Source organism: Botrytis deweyae, assembly GCF_014898535.1.
Source record: "Botrytis deweyae strain B1 chromosome Unknown BDEW_030, whole genome shotgun sequence".
NCBI classification, from domain to species: Eukaryota; Fungi; Ascomycota; class Leotiomycetes; order Helotiales; family Sclerotiniaceae; genus Botrytis; species Botrytis deweyae.
The window spans coordinates 23,194-49,472 of NW_024066237.1; the positions used below are offsets into that span (position 1 = coordinate 23,194).

The 26,279-nt window shown below is 30.5% G+C and overlaps 2 protein-coding genes across 2 annotated transcripts; both read right to left on the minus strand.

The window, feature by feature from the left end:
- Positions 1–728: 728 nt before the first annotated feature.
- Positions 729–911, minus strand: EAE98_009678 (uncharacterized protein; the record flags this gene model as incomplete). Its single annotated transcript, XM_038957299.1, has 1 exon — positions 729–911. The coding sequence occupies one exon, from the start codon at positions 909–911 to the stop codon at positions 729–731; it is 183 nt and encodes a 60-aa protein (XP_038806238.1).
- Positions 912–1,098: 187 nt separating this feature from the next.
- EAE98_009679 (uncharacterized protein) lies at positions 1,099–5,409 on the minus strand (the record flags this gene model as incomplete). Its single annotated transcript, XM_038957300.1, has 5 exons — positions 4,217–5,409; positions 2,729–4,158; positions 2,525–2,624; positions 2,369–2,466; positions 1,099–2,304 (listed from the first exon to the last, which is right to left on the minus strand). The coding sequence occupies exons 1-5, from the start codon at positions 4,455–4,457 to the stop codon at positions 1,099–1,101; spliced, it is 3,075 nt and encodes a 1,024-aa protein (XP_038806239.1). The 5' UTR covers positions 4,458–5,409.
- Positions 5,410–26,279: the final 20,870 nt, after the last annotated feature.

The window sequence follows — 26,279 nt, forward strand, 5'->3', positions numbered from 1 at the left end:
TTCGATCATTCTTTTTTGCTGGTTTTGATTCTCTCGATAGTATCTATCTAGGTATGCATAGCGTGGAATAGTAATATGAATGGATGGAATGAAATGAAATATTGAAAATGAACAGAATGAACAGAATAAAAAATTTTTGTAAATCAATTTCATAAATCAACAAATCAATCGATTATATTTAATACTCAATACTCAACAAGCAAGCCAATGGAAAATAGACACCTTGACCTTAGTCTATCTCAATAAACTTACTTACTCCTGAAAATAACATGATATAAAATAAAATAACATAACATAACTAATAACTAACTATGGTATTCCGAATCTCAAATCTCAAATCTCAAATCTCAAATCTCAAATCTCAAATCCCATATTCTAGCTCCAGCTCCGACTCCAACTCCAGCTTCAAATCAAACCCATCCAATCCATCCAATCAATTCAATACCTATTCACCATTCAATCAATTCCTATTCTCCATTCAATCCAATACCTATTCAAACCCATCCAATCCATCCAATCAATATCTATTCACCATTCTCCATCCCAGCTCTACAAATCCCATTCTCCATCCCATCCCATCCCATCTCATTTCATCCCTGCAAATCCCATCCCATCCCATCTCACCTCATCTCACCTCATCCTATCGAATTCAAAATTCAAAATTTAAATCATTCACCTATCCATAGATATTCAGAATCCAGAATCCAGAATTCGACTTGCATCCCATATCACCCAGAGTACTTAGGGATTTCCTCTTCTTTCTTTCTTTCTTTCTTTCTTTCTTTCTTTCTTTCTTTCTTTCTTTCTTTCTTTCTTTCTTTCTTTCTTTCTTTCTTTCTTTCTTCTTTCTTTCTTTCTTTCTTTCTTTCTTTTTTGGGTGCGTTTGCATTTGCGTTCGCCCTTTTCTTCATCTTTGCCTTTATCTCTGTATTGATTTTGATTTTGATTTTGATGCTGATATTGATATTGATATTGATATTGATGTTTATTCATATTCATGCTTGCGAGGTACATGTGTGTGTGTGTGTATATATGTCGTTATTATCATAGGAAGTCATAGTTGGGATCCCCTCCCCTCCCCCCCATTCCACCCACCCCCTAACTCCTCAACCAACTACTCCCCAAAATTCCCCCACTCATACTCCCATTACTCCCTCTATTCACATTCCCCGGCGCGCCCTTTGAAGCCGATCCTACACTTCCACTACTCCCCCTATTTCCACTTCCACTCCCACTTCCACCACCAACTAACCCACCATCACCCCCCGAAGTCCCCGGTCTCATCCCCACATCCACCTCCAATCCAGACTGCACCCCCACCAACGGACTACTAGGCGTACTCGCCGTACTCCCATTACTCCTCACGCTCGCCGCCCTCCGATGTCCATACCCCATCAACCCACTCAGCGAACTCCCACTTCTTTCCCTCAGCGCCTCTCCCTCTTTCTGCACCGGACTTTGTGGTCCCCTCACACTCCTATTCCTACTCAAACTAGAAGGAAAACTAACCATCCTCCCTTTTCCTCCCGAGAACCCAAAAGCTGCTCCTAACCCTCCTCTTTCTTTTTTCTCAATATCCGTGCCCAATATCTTCGACGCTTTAGCATTACCAGACGAAGAATCCGTACTTATTAAGTCCTCCACAAAACTACTCGGGAAAAGTCCCCATTTTCCTTTACTAGTACAGCCACTCCAACACCACTGATCTTGCCATGCATACCCTACACTATAGATTCTCTCTCCTTTCGAAAATTTAAGCCATCCTTCTTCTTTATCTTTCGGTTTCCAATCCCATTTCGCGACTGCTTGAAGAGAACTCTGTGGATTCATTTTTACTTCATCTCGCGGTGGCGAAAGGAAAGAAACAGTGTTTGCGGGAAAAGAACCTCGTTCACCATCATGATATCCTATACACCAAGTACCTCCAAAGCGTTCCGGAAACGTAATCCCCACAATTTTCGCACCGTCTGCAAAATGCATACTTTGCTGACCGTCAGGATCACGAAAAGTTTTGGCGACAGGTTTTGGATGATGGGTTGTTATTGCGTGAGCGGTAGGACGAGATGCTACTTTGGATGTGATCTCAGACATGCAATAGGGAGAAAATTTAGGTTCGTGGATGGTGAATTGAATGTCGAAGTCAAGGACTGAAGGAGGTTGAATTCCATAGACGGTTGTAATACCTGCTACTTGAGGAAGAGGACGAGGATGACGGGCTAGGTGACGAAATAGGGATGTTACGCTAAAGAAAACGGTTGCGTCGTGTTCTTCAACTGTGCGATGATCTTCAATACAGAATATACACTTGATTGGGATGTTAGTTATTTATTTGAGTTTAGAACGCAGGAAGAAAGGAATGGCTACATACACCATAGATAGGATCATCTATTGAAGACGTTTTAAGGTGACATTTGGAAATAAATCGTTGACGCCATCGAATGCCGGTATTAGAATATATACCAGAACCTATACACGAACTCAGATTAGCATCCTTTCCCACGCTCAAAAAGCAATTTACACATACGATCAAGTAATCTATCCTTTTCCACATCATTCCATCCAACCTCATAAGCACATTTAATACATCTCGCACTCAGAGTAGCACTATAATGGCCCTGATCCTTCTGTTAGTACAGAGAAACCTAAGTATTAGCAAGGGGGCGCGAATAATATCTGACCAATGAAACAATGAACAAAGTAAAAGTAAAGAACAGGAAATTCCACATACCGAAGGTCTCTTAACGACTTTAAACCCAGTTTCCCCTCTAATCATGGCTTTAGCTCCTGGACAAAATCCATCGAATTTATAAAACGAACTATCATGCCTCATAGGACAATCTATACTTCTCATTGAAGGAGTGGCTCTATGCATTGCTAATTGACTTTGACTTCGATTTTCTGGAATGGGATTCGAAGGTTGTATTGGTACTGGTTCGGGATCTTGAGTTGGTACAACTTCTAAACCACTTTCGATAACAGGAACAACTTCTAATCCATCTTCAACTCCGTTACCAAAACCAGGCAGTTGCAACGTGGTAGCTAAGGATGTAGTAGAGGTTGGAGTTGTGGTAGCAGGTGCTAGTCTACCCCATGAAGCTGGATCATGGATTTCAGACATTGGTGGACTAACTGGACTTTTCAACCATAATGAAGTTCCTGACTCCGAAGGTTGATATTCGCTAATACCGGGACTGACTGGCGTCGCTGATATTGGCGTCGGAGGTTTTAGCGAGGCAGTAGGGAAATATTCATTATCCGGTTTCGTCGTACTCGAAGATGCAGGTGTAGCATCTCGATCTCGTAGTGATCCATTTCTCGAACTTCCTCCCTGAGAAGTCTGACCTTGACTCCTTTTCCGTCCTATCAAATCATCATATCCACTTCCTCTAGAACTATGCCTCTCTATCGGACTACTAGCTGACGAATATGAGGACCAAGGAGATGTAAGCATCGATCCATCACTAAAAGTTTCGCTTGCCCTATTCTCTTCTATCGAGGAGACTGATTTCCGTATTTCGTTATGAAAAGACATACGAGACTGTTTTCTCCGTTCTAGGAATTCCTCATTCGCATTAAGTCGTTGATATACCAGTTCTTTAGCTATCAGTATTTGCTTTGAAGGTGGTGTTTCATATCCATATTTTGGAGGAGGCGTAGCTTGTATCGATTCTTGATAACTCGGTTCTGGAGATGGACCACGAGGAGGAGTCCTTGGTCCTACATCGAAATATGGTCCGCTCAGACTCCATGGATCTTCCTTTTTGGGAGATTTCCTTGGAGGATCTGATAACGAAACTTTATGATCAATAACTTGTCTATCAATCTGGGAGGGCAGTGATGAATATGGTGGAGCGGTGTGATTTATAGAACATGTTACCGGTGGTCTTCGAGGAGATTGTTCCATAATCGGTACATGTGCAGGACTCAATGGGGGAGATCTATCCTCCATCCGAAAGTGATGACGATCCGTCTGATCTATCCGATCCCGCAGATTGTTGAAAATAAAAGTACACTCCGTCCGACATCTTTTCGATTGTTGTTTAACATTTGTAAAAGCTGATGCTTGAAAAGATTCGAGGTTTTCATCGAAATCCTGACATTCATCAATTTGATCCCTCAGATCAATCTTAACCTCTTTCAATCGATTTTGAATAGATTCTACCACATCATCAGTCAATAACTCCCATATATCCCCATATTCCTTAACATCACTTACCATCCTCCATCAACGCCTTAGCAAAATCTTCCCCATATGATCCTACAGCATCTCTGTAAGCATCCGCAATAGCCTGACTAGTCTTTTCCAAATTCTTCTGTAAATTTTGTGCCAACTCCGATATATAAATTAAATTACTCGGCCCTTCGCTCGCAGATCTCGCAACCCTCTTCGTTAACTTTATCCCCGCATCTAGTGCCTTTATGATACCCTTTATGGGAGCCGCAAAATCGTCCGACATGTGGGCGGGAGCTTACGAGCGTAGCTCGCGAGTAATGAATATAGCTTCGAATAGTTCGTATATGAATGTATATTCCAGACGCACCACTTCACCAAGGACGGGATGACCTAATTCGCAAACCGTCTCCTAGCCCGACCGTCTCGCGCAAAGGCCACTCCACTTCCACTTGTACTAATCTTTATCGACAAATCTTGCGCCAGTAGTATTCGGGGTCGTGTTTACGTTCGCTTTCAATCGATAGATCGAAGGAGATGTGTGTAATATCGAATCCGTTTCCGTAATATCTAGCCCAATCCCTCCTCCCAAAAAACCAAATCTCAATCCGCGGTACTGTAGGGAATATAAAGAATGTAATGGTCAAATGTCTATACTATTTAAAGCAATAAATTGAACGATTGCGCAAGTAATCATGTATGCTGGCACGGTAGCACTTCGAATGAATGATGGTGAGGTCTGTGTCTGCAGGGGAAATGAAGAGCGCGAAAGGATGACTGCAGGTAGTGGTGTTGTGTTGCGCTGAGGCTCTTTGCATTACAATATGACATGTATGTAAGTGTAAGTAACCTTTGACTCGGTAGGTATTACTCGTCCACGGGTCGTTCAGTCTCTTTGGGGAGTATAGATGTATGCAGTATGACCATACCCGGAAGAGTAACCGTCCAATATCGAATCCACACAATTTACTGGCAGAAGGATGATCGAGAGTGCGATTCTAGAAGTAGGTATGTATGGCTATACAGATGTAACAAAAGGTACGATGCCCGAAAGTCCGTCTCCGTTGCCTTGCTACCCTCGTCTTGCCCTGCTAGCTGCTGACACACACGATACGTAGATAGATAGCCTTGAGAACGACACTTTGCCAGAAACCTACCAGAAACAGAAACCTACCAGACAGAAACTTTGCTTTTTCCATCGACCTTTCTTTCTTTCCCAGATTTCCATAGGATGCGAGCTCATGTCCTATAGAAATAAAGCTTAGGAACTAGAGGTCCCCACGTACCACTTCTTGTCAGCCCTGATCCACGCTGTGCTGCAAAGTGAGCACAGCCCCTGGACCGATTAAGCCCTGTGCTCTTCCATCTGCTATACAAGTACTGGGTCGTAACTACGCAGGAGAACAGGCTCTTTGAACTCTTCTATCCCTTTCACAAACGTAGATGATACCTTTGAACAGTTTCCCAACAAAACATGTGTAATTAAATGAAGTTTCAAAACTATTGGAAAGAAATTGTCCCCAAAAGAAAATATACCAAAAAAAGAAGAATCTTTTGACACGATACAAATCAGAGTAAAAAGGTACTTTAGCTCTAGCGGCTAGTCTTTCCACAATTTGACAGAACAGGAGGCCCACTATCGGCTCAGCCCGATCGTTCGTCCTATGTATCAAGGTATCTGTGTCTTCAAACGAACTTGTCGATGGAAAATCATTATCCCGCAAGGTCGGTGACCATTTTATTTGTGGTGGTATGGAATGAAAAGTCACGTGGTTTCCCCAAATGTCGCAGGTATATGGAATAGGTAAGTTATGGTATACCGCCTTCGTTAGCTAGGATCAATTTGTGCAGGCAGAATTCTATTAATGACAAAATAAAAGCGGTGTAGCATACTTATCTCATCCTTCGACCCTGGTACTGGTGGTGACCCTTTAGTGATTTCATAATTTAGGCCTTGATTTCGAGGCATAAACATTCTAAGGATCACTAATGAGTCTAGAATAATAATTCTATTTTTATTTTTATTTATATAAAATAATTATTAAATGATTTTAAAAACATTATTATATCTTATCTTTTAGAATATAAAGTAAGTATTTGTAGATAATTTCTAGATGATTCTTAAATAATTTATAGTTAAAAAAATATAATAACTTAAAATCTCGATATTTATTAGAAATATTAAAAAACTACTTAAGATTAAATAGAGATATAAAGAATAAACTATTTATCTTTATTAAAATAATATATAATTAGTAATTATTATTAAGAAATTATTAGAATTAATATAAAATAATAATTGATATAATATAGGTATAGGCCTTAGAATAAGACTTTTTATTAATTCCTTCAATATCTCTCTTTTAAAGTTATATATATATAAAAACTCTTCGCTTCTAGACTAATAGTTGACCCGATATCGATTCTATCCCCTAGACTGTCAACAGAGGACACCTTACTCTATTGACTAATCAGAACATTAGAAATTTGAGAATTCTCATTATCGAAATCTAAGGTTTTTATAATAATTATCAACTGTTTATAATAATATCTTTTAAAATTATTTCATAATTATTTTTCAATAAAAAAATATAGATATATATTTGATATATTTATTATTATTTTTTTAATAAATTTTAAATTTCAAATTTAATATAAAGGCTTTTTATTATAATATTATTTATTGAATTATTAATAGTTGAGCTCGTATACGGACCACTTAAGGTGTCCTAAGCCGACAGTCTAGGGGATATTATATTAATAACTATAATAAAGCCCTCCTCCTTAAACTTTTGTTTTCAAAAGCTTTTAAAACTATTCGACAATCGATTACTATTGTATCGATCTTTTTTCTAAGTTTTATTAACTTTTATAGTAATAAGTTAGTATTATAATATTTACATCCTTATTTTATAAGGTTTAGCTCCTTTATAGCTTTAAAAAAATTATATTATAGTATAAGAGTGTTAAGAACTAATTTAATCTATATGATCCAATTTATATTCGAAGCTTAAAATCCTCGAAAATTTCGAAAATTTCGAAAAAGAAATTAATTCGCTTTTAGTAAGATAATAATTTGTATTCAATATTTATATTTGATAGGGTATTGCTTTCCTCTTTTTCAGCTTTCGTTTTTGAAAGTATATAAAACATAAAATTAGAATTCGATAACAGTTCGCTGGCGAATAGTATTCTAAATCCTGAAAATCCTGAAAATCCTGAAAATCCTGAAAATCCTAAAAATCCTCAAAATCTTGAAAAATAATAGAATTCTATAAGCTAGTCGGGCTAATACTCTCAGAATCCAAAAATCCCTAAAAAGATAAAACTTCACTAGCTTTTTACTAAATCTCTAAAAAATATAAAATCTATAAAATTGAATATTAATGATATTTTTGATACTATATAATATTCAAAATCCTGAGAATAATAAAAATTCAGGAAATCTAAAAAAAGGTTTGAAAATCCTAAAAATACTAAAAAAAGCAAAGCTTTACTAACTTTTTACTAAATCCTTAAATCCTAGAAGAAATCCGGAAAATCCTAAAAAAAGCCTGAAATCCTAAAAATACTAAAAAAAAAGTAGAGTTCTACTAACTTCCTATTAAATCCTCGAATCCTAAAGAAAATCCGGAAAATCCGGAAAAAGGTCTGAAATCCGGAAAATCCGGAAAAATAGCGGAGCTTCACTAACTTCCCATTGAATCCTTGAAACCTAAGGGAAATCCGGAAAATGGCCTGGAATCCCGAAAATGATCTATTTATACCTACCCTTAAATAAACAACTCTAGCGAATACTATTTTATTTTTAACTGAATATAAACTATTCAATATAATATCGATCATTTACAACCAACTTCAATCAATAACCTCAACTGATTACGAAATAACTAGCTAAACTTTTCCTTTTATATAGCACTATATAAAAACTTTATCCTTTTGATAGGAAATCTTATAAAATAATAAAGCTCCACTAACTTCCTACTGAGCCCTCGAATCCTAAAAGAAATCCTAAAAAATAATAAAAATCCAGGAAATCTAAAAAGAAGCCTAAAATCCTCAAGATAGCCTAAGGTATTAAACATCATTATTATCTTTAATAATATAAAATAAATACATCATTAACATCTTATAGATATTATCTAGAATAGGGTTTATAATAGCTTTACAAAAGAGATTCTCTTTCCCTTCCTAATATTCTTTCTTTTTCCTTTTATTCAATTATTCTATTTCATCTCGAAAGAGTATCGATAGTATATCGCAGGAAAGGGTATATCGTGAAAGATACCTTATAAACATTTTGAAGAATTTATACTAAAGGATTTTCTTTCTTAGCTTTCAATTCAATCTTTATAGATGAGATGAGGGTTATCCTAATATAAATAATATCGATTATATACCAATAATATATCGTAGGTATATTACAGCCTAAAAAAGATCTGAAGCTTTTGAAGCTATTCCTAAAAACTAATCGATAGTTTACTCTAAAAGAAATAAATAAAAGAATTATTAGAATCAATATAAAATAACAACTAATATAATATAGATATAAACCTAAGAATAAGATTTTTCATTAATTCCTTCAAAACCTCTCTTTTAAAACTATATGTATATAAAAACTCTTCGCTTTCAGACTAATAATCAGCTCGATATCAATTCTATATCATATTAATACCTATAATAAAAATATAATAAAATAATAAGAATTCTCAAATTCTAAATATTCTAATTAGTTAATATAATAAAACTTAATTATATCGGATTAAGATATACCGGAATCAGGAATATATTAGAATAATTTTTTAATTTGATTACTTTTTATATAATAATATTAGATTTTTGAATAAAACCAAAATATCGAACTAATTTTTCGCGAATTCGATATAAGTTTTGATGATAGATTTAGCTTAATAAGCTTTTTTTTATATAAGTAAGCATGATTAGCTACTATTATATAATATTTTTCTAAAAATATCAATAATTAAAACTAAAATCGAATATAAATCTTAATTACAACGTTTAGATTATGATTTTTTATATCGAAATCTTCTTTATATCAAATTTGATTAATCGAATTTCTCAGTCCGATATAGTTAAATTTTATTATAGATTTCTATTTAAGCAAGATATTCTATATTAATAGTTTAGGAGATAGTATACTTTAATATTAAATCAAGTGAATTCTAATATCTTAAATAGCTTTTACTTTATGAATTCGGAGAATTAATAGAGATCGATTTATATTATATGAATATACATATAGTAATAAGCTATCAGAAAGCGATCCCTGATACTGTGCCTTTTGGGACAGATTGTGTGTATAGTATAATAGTAAAGCTTATAACTCCTATTATATCCGCTTGTATAATAATTTGTGTTATATTATATAACTAGAATTATTTCTATAACCAGGCTATTTTTATAATATATAATCATAAAATCCCTTCTGATTAGTTATAAGTAATATACGAAACTTTTAATTGATTAGAGTTTAGTTTTTCTAACCAACTAAAGGGGGGGAAATTTACGGAATCAAGATGTAAAGCTTTTTAGTTTATGAATTTATTTTAATCTTATTACGGAATTCACCATATAGTATAACCCTACAGTACTAATCCTAGTACTCCTCCAGCGTACTCATTCCTATAATTACTAAAACTGTTTTATTCCTTTTATTTATATACTCTATATACCTAATTAAGCGAATCTCTTACTCAATTAAAGTATATACAGATGAACTTGATTATACCGAACTGAAATTTTTGACCAATCAAATTCGGTATAAAGAAGATTCCGGTATAAAAAATAATAATTCAAGCTTTCTAACCAAAATTTATATCCGATTTCGAGCCGATTTCAACTTCAAACCTCGATATTTTCGAAAAAATATTATATGATAACAGCCAATCAAGCTTATTTATTCAAAATACAGCTTATTCAGCCAAATCTACTATCAAAATTTATACCGGATTCGTAAAAAAAGTGTCCGGTATACTGGTTTTGTTAAAAATCCGGTATTCCTATATAAAAATTGGTCAAATCAGGAAATTATTCCGGTATATCCAAGATTCCGGTATATCCCAGTCCGGTATAGCCAAGTTTTTCTGTAAATCAAATATAATTCTTAAAATCATATCTCAAATCAATCTAATTTATTATTATTCTATATATCTATCTTTTAATCAAAATAATTATTAGACCTAGCTATTATCTCTATAATAAATCTAATATATAATCTCAAAAGAAAAGAAAATTCAATTGAAAAAGAAGTAATTAGATTAAAGTAATTAAAAGCTTTCGAATACTATTATTAGTTTTAAATTAGGCCTTATAATAGTAATAGAATCAATTAATTAAATTAAAAGGAAATATATTTAAAGATATATTTATAAATAGAGATTATAATATTTAAAGTATAATTATCTTATACGTTTTTCGAATTAGAGTTTATATTAAAATCAATATTGAAATTCATATATAAGGATTTTTAAAAATAAATTAAATTAAAGATTAAATAAGAGATTAAATAAATAATTAATAAGTAAGAATTTAAAAGAAACTAATAAACTAATAAACTAATAAACTAATAAACTAATAAACTAATAAACTAATAAACTAATAAACTAATAAACTAATAAACTAATAAACTAATAAACTAATAAACTAATAAACTAATAAACTAATAAACTAATAAACTAATAAACTAATAAACTAATAAACTAATAAACTAATAAACTAATAAACTAATAAACTAATTATTGTTTTATTATAGAATAATATAATAATCTATCTTTTTGAATATATATAGAATAAAGTTCTATACTAGTATCGAATCATATGATTAATCACTTGATCGTCGCTTATAAGCTTTTAAAAACAATCATACAAAAACGATCGTATTTAACTTCCGAAAATAATTGTTATTAGCTTCCGAAAACGATTATATTAGTTTCCGAAAACAATTATTAATAAAGAATATAAAGAGGAGCTCTATTTCAAAAAATAGTTAAATTAGAAAAAGATCTATAAGAAATAAATAAAAACGGAAAGCTAGATTAGAATGAAAAAAGCATATAATATAAACTTAATTTCTTTTAATATAAAATAAAAAATTCGAAATAAATATATAGATTCATAAATATTTTATATTTTCATTGCTTTTTAATTGTTAAACTGAGCCAGCTTCTCATAATAGACTAATACTAGTCTATTCCCTCTTATATTCTATTTGTACTAAATACTTATATACTAGCTTATGACCTACGATACTAACAAACTAATAAACTAATAAACTAAAAAGCAAGAATAATATAAATTAAGATTGAAATTAAAATCTATTTAAAGAGAATAATAGAAAGGCTAATGAAAAATCTTTATAAGAATTAAGAATAAAATTAAAATATAAAATAACTATTAGATAACTCTATACATCTAAATAAAAAGATAATAATAATAACAATAATAATAATAATAATAATAATAATAATAATAATAATAATAATAATAATAATAATAATAATAATAATAATAATAATAATAATAATAATAATAATAATAATAATAATAATAATAATAATAATAATAATAATAATAATAATAATAATAATAATAATAATAGTTTTAAACTCGAGCGTAGCGAGGATCGGGAGCTTGAGGGCTGGCTCCTATATAGATTTTAGAATTCATATGAGAATTTATATTAGAATTTGTATTAGAATTTATATTAGAATTTATATTAGAATTTATATTAGAATTTATATTAGAATTTATATTAGAATTTATATTAGAATTTATATATCAAATCTATATATTATATTAATACTAGCCGTCGGGGAAAATGTTGAATAGACTTAGAAAGGTAGGGTTAGAATGGTATAATATTATATTGTCTGCTCTCTTTATACAATGAGGGTATAGTTATGCTATATATATATTCTATCTCATATATGTATTTCGTGTGGCGGTGAGGGGTTAGCATATAATCTGATTTATATATTCTAATATAGGATTAACTTTTTCTTTTTTGTATGAAGATAGTTTGTACGAATCAGATTGATATATGGAATTTGTAACAGGCAGTTATTTTGTTATTTAGTTTAATCCTTATCTCTATATTTACTCAAACGAGTATATAAATTTTTAAACCAAATCTATCAAAAATGTTATACTAAATTTTATCAAAATTATCAAAAACTAAAGCTTTTTATTATGTATGTAGTCTTTGGCTATATCGGATGATATCCCTGGGTTCGGAACTATACTAATCTAATCGAAAATGTAGAAAATCCGAATTTAACTGATTATCCGAAATATATGTTTTATCTTTGCCAAGTAATCAATTAATCATATCAAGATTTACCCTACATTTATTACTAGTATGATATTATATAAATTACGCTGATACTTTTGTATGAATAGAGCTCTTCAACTGTATAATATGGCAAATATGGTGGTGGCGAATAATCGGAATTCTATTCTTCTTATTGGTGGATAGGCTCTCACTTAGTATTGTTATAATAATCTTCAATTTATTCTTTTGGTAATACTGGGAAATGATATTGCGTATATCTATGGTCGAATTACATCTATTCAAATTTGTACAATGAAATCTTTATATATAAATGACTTATTAATATAAAATCAGAGAATTCTTATCAAGAATTCTTGTAGAGAATATTGTTGATGTGGTTTAATATTTTTTCCGGATTGTTATTATATTTCTGATTATTTCGGTAATAGCTACAGGAATTGCAAATGGAGAGATTACGGAATTCGGTGTATATAATCCGATCGTTCGTATGCTGGTCCTCCTAGCAGAGATTGTTGTTCTTTGTTTTATCCTTACATTTCTCTCGATCGAAGTCCTACTTTTCTTTTATTAGTTGATCCAATCTTATCTGATATTCGGAAAGATTCTCTTTTGCTTGGTTCTGGTTCTGTTAAAAAGCTTCTTGTTGTTGATTGATTTATATATTTTTTTTTATTTTATATAACATTTTAGGTTCTTTTTTTTTTCTTATTGGAATTCAAGGAAATAGATTGGAATTAATATATTTATTATAAAATTCTTCAAAAAAAAATGTAAAAATAAAGAAATGAAATATCAATCTAGTTTATATAAAAGTCTAATCGATTTTTGTATAATTTTCTTATTTCATCTATTCCTCTATCTATATAATAAAAATATTCGTATTAATAAATTTTTTGAATACTTTATTTGGGTTTGCTTTTATCATTGTATTTATTAGATTATCAAAACTATTAATTTATTTAATTTCCATCAATTCTCTTTATTTATATATTTAACGAAGTGCTATAATATTGATTATTAATCTCTTTTTTTTGTTATATTTAGTTTAATAAGATATTTGTATAGAGAGTATAAATTAGTATATAAGACGATTGGAATATCAGGAATATTAAATTACAAAATGATAATTTGTAGAGTAGATTATATTATAAAACCAATATTTACTCCTATTATTATTGTATATATTTCAGATATTAATATGCTATAAATAACTCTTTTGCTTTTTATATTATTATAATAAATAATATTGTTCTTCAATTTAAATAAATTTTTGTTTGATATTTTTTTGTTTGCAAAAACAATGATAAAGCCTATTTAATTATTCAAATCCTTATTATTAATAAAGAATTTATCAATAAAAATAAAAAGTTTTATATAATCTGGTATAAAGGGAACAAAGGAAAGTTCTTAATCAAGATTTTTTATTTACTAATCAAATCTTTTATTAAACAATTTGATATTGTTATTTAATGGATTTTGATATTGTATAGTGATAGATAGATTATATAAAGTTTTTGATTGACAAATTGTTGCAATATACGCACTTCAAGTTTTCTATTCATGATATTGCTTAGGATTAATAATTTTTATAATCTTCTTTCCTTAGCCTTTTTGAATAAGAATTAAACAATTCTTTTTTTCTTATTGTATAATAAAATTATTGAAAACTAGTAACGAGTTATACATTAGATATTTATCTAATTTTGCTTTAATATCTACAATATTAAACTCTTTATCTTCATATCTCAAAAACTTTTAATCTATTAAAATGAATGTATTATCTATCTATATTTCTACAAGTTCGAATTGTATATTCTTTGTATTTATAATGAGTAAATAAGGATTATATAAAGATATCACTATATTGAGTTTTTCTTAATAATATTTCCAATATATTATTTACTAATAAATACCTACTTTTATAATACCATATAATAATTTTTTGATTATTATAATTATACCACTTGGATACCTTTTTTAAAGTTTTTTTGGCAGTTTTGTTAAAACAATCCGATTTAAGTATATTTTTGATTGTATATAAATTTGTATAACATCTTATACCATTAGTTTAATGTCTATTTGTGCTAATGTTGGAGTTAGTGCTATAATAATTTTTTGATTTGATTTTTAAATTGTAGGTACTTGAATTAGAATTAATTCTTTACCTTTATTATTGTATACTTGTATAACTAAACGGGATTTTTTGTATAGAATTTTTGTTGTGTACTCTTTAATTTCATTTACAAAATGCAAATTGAATAATCTTTTGGTATATATAAGAGGGTTGTATTTAACAAATTCAAAAATATCTTTAGTAATGAGATTGTTAATTTCTTGAATTTGTGATGTTTTGAATAGTACTCTTTTTATAATAATAATTCCTTTTATATGAAGTTTTATTACAAATTTCAAGATTTCTTGTTTTTTTTTTGTAACGAATATTTTCATCAAATTTTGATTATCTTATATTATTGTAATAAATTGTTTATACTCATCGTTAATTATATAAATGTTTTAAGGTAATAATATTCGGGAAATCTCTATTCTGAGAACTATATATTGAATAAGAGTTTATTCGGGAATTTATATAGAATTCTTTTTATAGAATGATTTTATTATTGTAATGCAAAAATCCATTGGATTATAAGGAAAATCAACTATACAATTTTGATTAGTGATTGCAAGTAATCTATATGATTCTGTCTAACCTTTTTTTTCTCTTTATATTTATATTAAAGAATTGAGGGGTAAATTGAGTATTTTATACGTATTAGAACCATTTTGTATAGCAAGTGCTTTTTGAAATGCTTGTTTTATTTGAATTTTATATATTTCTTTTATTATAAGATGATATATAGATATTCTTTTTAGAATAGATAGAGATGATAAATTGTATAATATTATTCAAGGGTATGTTTTGTATATAAGAAGTATAGGTATTAATTTATTTAAATTAGTAATATTATTCACTATTTTTATTGTTATTTGTAAAATAGATTTTTTATTGAGTTTGTTGTTTTTGAACTTCTTTTTGAATATATTATATGTGTAGTATATTGGGGTATAGTATTTTTTAATTTTTCTAATTATACTATAAATTTCAATAAAAACTTTTCGAATATCAATCTAAAATGATTTTGCATTTTGTTTAAATTTGGTTAATATAAAATTTGTATTAGTGTTATAAGAAATATAATCTGGTGATTCCAAATATATATCAATCTAGTATTTTTGAATAATATTTTATACAATTTTGGTAAATATATTTTGTATAAATATTGTAATATTATATACAGTAGTCTTGTTAATGATATATAAAATAGGGTTTTTATTAATATAAAATATATTAAGAATAATGGAATAGTTGAATTTAATATTATTTTTGATTATAAATTTGAATCTTTTAAGGGATTTTGTATAAAGTTGATAATACTTATAAAATTTATTAAATCTTTTGATTATATAAATATTAATATTAATATATTCTACTCGATTTAAAAGATCTGTTAGCTTTTATACTAATAGATAATCGAATTTACAATATATTTATTAAAGTTTTATTTTTGTTAAATAATTATATATACTTATTTCTTTTTTTTTGATTTAATAATATAAAAGGATATTTCCCTTCTATATAATAAGAATAGTCTTGTTATTTTGTCTTAAAACATTTATTCTATTATTAAATATAATAAATAAATAATCTATATCCTATAGGTATATAAGAAATGGAGTATTGTGATATAATAAAAAATATAATAATCTGATTAATATTTTGATAATACATATGATTTTGTAATTGTATAAATCCTTTTCTAACTTAATATTATACTCAATACTAATTATATATGAAATGCTTTTTTTTTTTTAATATTTATACTTGAAATTCTTTGCTATTAATATCTTTAATATATTTATATCTAAAATAATTCCTTAAAATATATTAATTGAATATTGATTTTGAAAATAAAAAATCTTATTTGAGGTATTATCTTTTTTTTTGATTTTGTATAATTAAATAAATTAATTATTTAGTAAATAAGTATATATCAAGATTTGTTTTTCTAAAAGTTTTATAACATACACTCCATTGATAGAATCTATTTTAATAAATATATTTTGAATTAAAATAATTAATTATTTAAAAATCTATTTTATAAATATTCAAAATTATTGTTTTCATTTATATTTCATTCTACTCATACTGAAAATCAAATTCACTTTTATATTACAAAAAATACTACTCGAATATTTCTTTATCCATTTCTTATTCCATTATATATTAATTGAATTTCGCCTTTCTTTTTTTTTTATATAATTTATTAACCAACATCCTAATTTTTTATATACAAAATATTTCTAATTTAACATACAATTTCTCCTAAATAAATTTATTGAAAAAAAACAAGAAAATACAAATCTACCTCTTACACTTCAAATTCGATATTATCCTCCTCAGTTTCTATATAAGCCTCGATCATTATACTTACAATCCATTCAATATACTTCTATATCGAATATATTATTTCCCATTTGTTCTGCAATATAAATATTTTTTGTTTTTATTTACTCAGCTTGATTAATAGTATTTTGAAAATTAATATAAAGATTTTTATATATAACTATAAATTATAACAATACAAAATTATATTCAAAAACCTTACAATACATATTTATAATTTAATCTTTCAGTATTAATTTTAATTGATATAAATCTACCAATTCATATTACAATGTATAAAAAATTTCAAAGAGTTTTTTTAATTATTTCAAAAATATTTTATCAGAATATTTTTATATGACTTGTATAAATATTATATTACACTATTCAATAAAATATTTCTAATGTCTTTCCTCTATTTCGAAATATACTTTTATACAAACAATTATCTCCCCGAATTTCAACCCTTGATTACTGAGTCTATCAAAATAAAATAATAGAATAGTATTTTAAAATATTATTGAAAAAGCTAATTCATATTGTATTTGATTGAATCCAACTTTTCTATAAAGTTTATAAAATATTTGAAGTTTTTTTTCTAGAAAATCATACTTTCCACCACTATATTTGAATTCGCTATCATTATATACCTTCATCAAATCTAACAAAAAGTTTCGTATATAGCCTGGATTCTGTAATTCGTCTTGTATTAAACAATCAAGCAATACAAATTGAAAAAAGGAAATAAATAGAATTTGTTATTCCCATAGATCTCAAAAATCTACTATAAATAATATTCGAATTTGAATTACTTTTTTTAGTAAAATAAGATCATATATATTCAGATATTCTGTTTTCAATTATTTCATCTCTTCCAAAATTTCTTTTATATATTTATCTAGTTTATCTTTCAAAATAACTCAGCAAAGGCTTTAGCATAACTAATACTTCCTCTTGTTTGTCGTACTTGGAAACTATAAAAAATAAATTGAATTCATACAAATTTGAAAGCTTCGCAATATACAAGTTTGAATATAGCCTTTGTCTACCCCTAATACTATTCCTGAAATTCTTCCTACAAACGTTACTCCTTATATTATTTATACTGCAAATTGAAAATCCATATAATGATATCACTATTCACTTGAATTTTTATAAGATCTATATCATCCAATTTCAACTATCATCCCCAAAATACAGAATCCACTTCATACAAAAATGTTTCGGGAATTGAAAAAACCATCCTAAATAATAAAATTCGATATCGTTTATATCGAATAGATTTGTTATATAATATATACAAATACATAATAAACACAAATAAAATTAATAAAAAAATCAAACTATCTTAAAGAAAATGCAACTATAATCAAAGATTTCTTCTTAACATATAATTCGAAAAGATAATCTAAAAAACATAGTATTCTAATTCTTCCATACAAACCATACATAAACTTAATCTAATACAATCTTATTCGTCTTTTCAAAAGATATCTCTTCTTATCCAATTTAACCTAGCCATTCTATAATTAAATCATTCAATCACTAATCAATATTGAATAGATTTAAAAAGATAGAATTAGAATAATATAGTATTATATTATCTACCCTCTTCGTACAATAAGAGCATAGCTACACTATATACATATTCTACCCCACATACACATTTTGTACAGCGATAAGGGGTTAGCACATAATCTGATTTACGTATTCCAATAGAAAAAGAATTTGAAAACAAAGAATTCGGAGGATTTCAAAATTATTATAATGATTAATAAGAAAAAAATAAATTCGACGAATTTACAGTCTGAAAATTCTTTTTCTCCGACGGCTAGTTAGAAAGACTATTACGTAGTAGTTCTAGCCCTATACTACTGTCCTTCTCTACTATATATATAAGAGTAAGATAGAACTTCTAGTTCTGTCTCCTAGACTTTTAAACTTTTAGACTTTTAGACTTTTAGACTTTTAGACTTTTAGACTTTTAGACTTTTAGACTTTTAGACTTTTAGACTTTTAGACTTTTAGACTTTTAGCTTAGTAGTAAAATTTCTAAATACTTCTAGAAGTAACTTTGTTATAATAGATAGAATTACTCTTGATTATAGATAAAACTGTAAGAGGGTTTTACTTATAGCTTATAAATCATTAGTTTAAGGACTAGTATATATAAATCTATCTATATATCTGTCTCCTTGTTAAGTATTGGTATGAAGACTATATTCAAGGAGGGGGGTAGTATTATATAGTAGCACTAACCCTAGCCTATACCCTATCCTGCTATCCTGTTCTATTATATATATAAAAGTAAGATAGAACTTCTAGTTCTATCTTCTCATCTTTTGGGCTTTTAGCTTAGAAGTAAAGCTTCTGAATACTCCTAGAAGTAATCCTATAATAAAGACTTAAATTCATCTCTCCTTTAATATGCAGTTAGTTCTTTTTCTAGTATTTATATAAGTACTTATTATTCTACGAAATAAATTAAATTTCACAAACGGAGATATATGCATATGTTATATAAAGATATAAATTATTATTGCTAGTTACTTTTATCTATAAAACATTTTCTCCTCCAATTTTCTCGATATATGACCTCACTCCATGATCATATCTTCTCTATAGAGTGCTTACTCAGTCTCGCTAGTATAAGCTCCAGCTTGAAGGCAATACTATTAGAAATATCAGTACGGCTTTTAGATCGAGAGGAAGAATATTATAGAAGAAGGCTAATAGAATGTATAGAGGGCGTTATTTATATAGTTCCATTCATCGCCGCCAATGTGATTCAGGGGAGAAAGGCATATGAAGTCGGGACTGTTAGCGAGTTGTTGCTACCAGAAAGTTAGTGATATAGTAGTTATATTGATGGGGTATTTGAAAATGCAATTGACAGGAGTAGGACTAGATGTAGCTAAAGGATAGAGAATAACGTATGACATACGGGTGTGCAATCGGGGCAAGTATCCCATTGTTGTGTGTCAGTGTTTCGTTTCTTGTAAGCAGTACACGCGGCCTTTGTAGTACCATTATTCTGTCAAAATCTATTTAGTATGATATCATCCGGGTTCAAAGGCTTTAGAAATTTAAAGAATGCTTACATTTGGGGTTGACTTGATATACCCAACTTGCTTGAAATCAATGCATTATCCTTTAGTGTGCAAATTGGTAATGGTGCTAGAAATATTATATTAGATACTAAAGATCTATAGGTTTGAAATAACAATGATCTTACCCCCCGAACATAAACACCATAGTTAAGAGGACTGGGTAATACATATCGAAAGGATCTGGATGAGAAACTTTGGTAATAAATATGGATGAATAACTTGGATTATGAATGTGAATGAGTGATGTTGATGAAGAGGGTGATTTGAGAAATGTTAGGAAGGGACAAGGTACTTATACCTGTAGCCAAACCTTCTTTAATATTTGTTTGATAGAGGTCTACTTTGTCTCTTCAAAAAGCACCGTTTGACTTAACTGCCAAAAAGTAATGCATTGACTTCCTAATTCGAGATGAATGTCTCCGCGAGGCTATGGCAGTCTTGTAGAATTGGACTTTGTATTTAAGAAACTTTGATATAGTGCTTTACGGCACTTGTATTTCGTATAGACTAGAATCATTATCAATATTATATCTACGTGGGTTCTAAATATTTCTATGAAAATCGAAATGTTGACGAATTAATCTATATTATAAGAAGCTCAATACATATTAGAGATTACTCTTAGAATTCAAGTTTAGTAATCTAAAGTAAGTATATAAAGAGCTATATATAATTAGCTTAGAATTAGTATTATATTAATCTGATTAGATATAACCATTATATATAGATATATATTATCATCATTTCTTTAGATAGATTTCATTTTGAACTTACTTTAAATAAATGATTTAAATTTTAAATAATTTTCAATCTCTAATAAAACCCTAATATATAAGATATATCTTTATTACTTTTATATATTAGATCTAATACATGAAAAGTAATAAGTATATTAACTTTTCTTATATAATATTTAATAATAGTTTCTTTAGATATTATTAATATATTTAAAAAAAATCGATATCTCCTTTACTTTTAATTCAATTCCGTATATCCTATTATCACTTCAAATACGAGGGCGTGTTTTTAATAATTGTCGGATTCATGCGCAAACACTTTTTTACACTAAAACTCATCTATTTTAGAATTTAATATTAAATTAATTGATATCATTATTTATTTGAAATTTTATAAAATAATAAATTTTTATTTAAAATTTAATAATACAATTTTAGTTCTTTTTATAAAGCTTTTAATCAAATCAAAATTTATATTGAATTTTTTATACTTAAAATTTCTATAAAAAAATAATACTTAAAAATCAAATTTCTATATAGAATTTTATTATTAATATCAAAATAATGATTTTGATATTAAATTAATTATTAATTAAATCTCTTTATAATGTTCAAAATTCAAAATTTTATAATAAATGTTTGAATTATTATATATTTATAAATATATAGAATAAAGTATGATTTTGGTGAGGAAATTCGCTTAAATTTCAGTCCGGCAATCATCAAAAACACGCCCTCGTATATTAAACATATTAAAATTCGATCCGAAACGAGCTAAGTTAGTAAAGCCAGTAGCTCTATATTAAAGAACGTCTACACTACGAACTGTAAGTTAGTAAACCAGTAGCTCTGCATCAAAGAACGTCTACACAGCGAACTCCGCCCCTTATTAGCTCCTTTGTATCTTCAGAACGATCTATCTCTCACCAGGGGGTATACAACTCGTCTACCCGTCCCGTTACCCCTAGAACATCTACTCGTGCTGCCAGAAAGTATGCAACTCCAACGCTAGATGCACATACCACAAGATGGTAAACTACAAGAGGACTAACCCGGTTTTCAAAGCGCTGGAGTTGCATACTTTCTGGCCGCACGAGTAGTGAGGCATGAGGATAGTAAGATTACATATGAATGGGGAAAAACCTTATTTTAACCTTTTCTTTATCAGGTCAATGTTGAGAAGAGATTACTTACCCATAAACCCCTACTACCCTTCCTTTCGGCCTCCCGCGAAGCCGATTGGGAATTGTCCCTACCGAGAGTACTCACCTAGAAGAAAAAGCAATAGATCGGCGCGGTTAACGACCTGAGAAGCATATCTCCTTTCCATTCAATGTCGTTTGTACTATCAAATATAATATTTCAGCAGCACAAATAAAAAAGGGCTATTTCTGGCATTTCGTTTGGATACCTACTAATATCACAATTATCACACACAATGCCATAGCGACAGGTGTAACACAGACACTTGGCACAATTATTTTTCTGCGATACGAGTAGAACGGCCTTACTCACCGGAACCGTGTTCATGATATCTTCCTTAGTCCTCGAATTATACTTTCGACTTGAGTTTGATAGTTGCTTTCATGCTATAGTAATCTACACTCGGTAATCACTTGGCAGGAGAATTATCCCCTAGAGTGCGGACATTCGGCGTCCTCGCTTAACAGGTATCTTAGTGACCAATCAGAACATTAGAATACTTGAAATTTAATCATATATTCACATTCAATCTTTAATATAAAATCTTTTAAATATTATTTTTATTTCAAAACTTTAAAGAATATGATATATATTAATTTCTGATTTTTACTTTTTTAATTTTTATTAAAAAACTATAATTTGAAATCAAGATTCCTATTTATAAATAGAATAATTAAAAAAGCATTACAAAGTCAATCTAATTAATTATATTTCTTTATCTCCTAGAGTGCGTATTTACGGCGCCCTTGTTTAACAAGGATCTATTAACCAATTAGAATATCAGAATCTTAAGAATTCTTATTATTTTAATAAAAACAAATAATATATTCTTTAAAGTTTTATATAATCTTTTATTTATACTTTTTATTTTTAATAAATATCGAATTTTTGATTTAATATATATTTTTAAATAAAAATTGTTTAGAAATAATTTACAAATATTTTTATTTGAGAGGATGAAATATAATAATATTTTTAAAATTATTTAATTATTATTTTACAATTCAAAAATTATAGAGATATAATTGATATGTTTATTATTATTTTTCTAATAAATTTCTATTTTCAAATATAATATTGAAATCTTTATATATAATACTATTTATAAAGCTATAAATGTTCTTATTCGATGTACAAACCACTTTGGGCGCCATAAACCCGCACTCTAGGGGATACAAGATATATTGCACAGACCACAATGGGCGGCATTTGCCCGCACTCTGGGGGATAACCTTACTCGAAACGATCCATAACATAAAGTTTCGTCCACCGGCAGTGTAATTCAATCGAATTTAGGTCCACCGGACAATATAATAATTCAATCGAAGTTTTGTCTTCCCATACCAACAAGCCACAGGTCACTTCCTGAGAGCGATAGGATCTTTCATCAAACATCTCTGGAAACAAGATCACCATCGATCAACTCCGTCACACAGACAAAGCCAAATCTAGAGCTGAACGTAACTCTAAAAAAGATTCCAGAAAGTTGATTTCGAAGGCTATGCGTGTTTAATACAGTTAGGTTTATCAGAAGTCTTTCCTTTACTTGGTTCCTCAAGCACCTATCCGATCCAAGCCTTCGTCACACCAGCAAAGCCCTCCTGCATCTACGGCCTCTCCAACGAGGCATCTGCATCAAATCCGTGTTCTCCACTCTCAAACTTCCCAACCACACTTCCCTTTCCAGACTTGTCGTATTACAACGCATAATAGCACACATCACTCAATTGCATTGGCATCACAAACTCTTCGTTCAATCTACCTTGACCACACTTACTCACCTTCTACGAAAGGCAAAACGAGTGATTCTATCCTAGGTGCTTTGGTAGCTCAGCCCAAGGAATACCGCGATTCTTGGAGCTAGCAGTAGCCCATTAGTAAGGAATTCACAATGAGGAGTGTCGAGAAGGACGTGCCGACCTAAGTGGGCTTTTTGAGGAATTGGCTGAGTCTCCAGTGCGTATTGTAGTTGGCATTGGAGAATGAAAGCTAGAGGAGAAGATCGCAAGTTGACCATCCTCCGTCGTAACAAAGTGCTCGAATTCGTAACTTTTTGTCTCGTGAGGTGGCTGTCGGACTGACGCGCGCTCTGGAGATAGAATTGTCGGGGTGTTTATGTCGTGGTGGGTTTTCGGGTAGTGGGAGAGACACTTGGGCTTACACTCGTGACATCGATCCCATTGCTCTTGAGACCTAGGGATATCACCGCGACCGACCCTTCATACGAAGTTGGGGCATTGACTCCGAACGGAACTGAAGGGAAGAGTTGCCTCGGAAGAGTTTTGATGGATGGATTAGGTGGGAGCGTGGGGACTGCTGCTTTCAAAGTCTCTGTATCTAGAGAGAATCTTGATGCGATTGGTGGGGGTAGCTCCAAGCGCTATCAACGCCGAGTTAAAACTTATATTGCTGACACTCCCGACCAAAAAGCGACGTCTTTTCGCTCTTCTCGAGGGCTAGACCTCAAATCAGAGATCATTTAGTTATTACAGACTAGATCGCCCCTTGCCACTTATATTGGCGGCTACCAGATCCGTTTACCAAGTATAGACGATGATAATCCAAGTATTTCACCAATGACAGCTCTCATTATAGGACCCCCTTGCTCTTTATCCTACCATTCTACACTCTCATTAACAGCTGTTTGTGTTAACTTCATCAATCCTCCATTAATTAACCACCGTGACACTGGAATGCCCTTACACCCGCAAATATCGAGTCTCAACCCCAAAATGTTCATCGCGCACCCTCGCAGATTTCTTTCGCTTGAGCAAGCGCCGTCGTGAGCATCCAAGCAAAGTACTTATTCGCCTACGTTTCCTGCAGCAATCGAGCAAAGCGAAGACTACCTCCGTAATCGACAATACTGATAGCGAAAAGACATAGACGAAAATCCAGGGAGACATGAGACGGAAGTGTGCGTTTGGGAGTGAGAATAAGGCTGAGAAGAAAGACTTTGAGATTTGGGTTTGTTGAGAGGGAGATGAGGACGAGGACAGTGGTGAGGATGATGATTATTGAAATGCGCCTTTGATGAGAAGGGGTTAGGGCATTGTGCCTTTTGTTTGAATATTTGTGCATGTTGTTTTTGGGTGAACTAGAACGGTGTTTGGAAGCGTTGAAGTTCTGAGGGAGAGATTTTGCTTGCAGTTTGATTGTTAGCTACCTAGGTAGTCAGGGAACTTGTTTACTTGAGTGTTGTATCAGACGGATTATAGGATTAAATCTATAGATTATAATGGAGTGCGCTGCTATTGCTTTCTCGATATGTGACTCTTGATGAGAAGTATTATAATAAATAGAATAAGATATCTGTAACCTATAACTATGAAATTTCACTTTTACATTAAAGTAGCAAGAATAGTATAAGCTTGTTATCCAAACATAGCGAATATCAATCTAAAAGGTACCTACCTACCTACCTACTTATACTTTACATCCCATTCCCAGCCGTCAAAGATCGACAACCCTCCACCAAGGTTCCAAGCAAGCTGTCTCGACAGCTGAGAAGTAGGGGCTAGGCTACAAGTTCGCTCGAATGAAAATGGCAGACACAGTGACTCGTTTGGAGATTGGATGCGAATGAGCGGCGCATGTTTGCTGATACAGTGGGGTGCAAAAAGTGTCCCCACCTCGAGCTTACCTACTGTACCCGCGATGTAAGATTACTACCATATCCAATCTACCATACCTATCTACCATACCTCCATACCTATCTACCCGTGCTACCATACCTAGTACCTATCTAAACGTGGCGCTGGGGATGCGGGGATGCGGGGATGCGGGGGAGAACGCCAACACATCTGCACTCCTATCACCCATCACCCATCACCTCTCACCTATCACCCACCTATCACCCACCTATCACCTCACCTACCACCCCCCTTCCCCCCCTTCCCTCCCCCCTTCCCTCCCCCCTTCCCTCCCCCCTTCCCTCCCGACTTAAATCCCTCTTTTAAATACCCTCTTCAAGCCAGGGATTCTCAATCCCCATCAGGAATTGTATTGTATTGTATTGTATTATATTATATTATTACCAATCCAACGAGACCACCCAGAACCCAGAACCCAGAACCCAGATCCCAGATCTTACGAGATCCTCGTAAATCGCTATATACCTACATACATACCTAGAAACTCCAGCTAACCTTACAGTACTGGAATCCTGTCCTGTAAATCAGAGCTGCGCGGATCCACGGACGAGGGTTTCGACTACTCAGTGCCTACCTACAGATAGATTCTATCTCTCTCTTAAATTCTGTTTCAATATTCAAACCAGGGGACTAGTCGACCGCTTATAAGATTC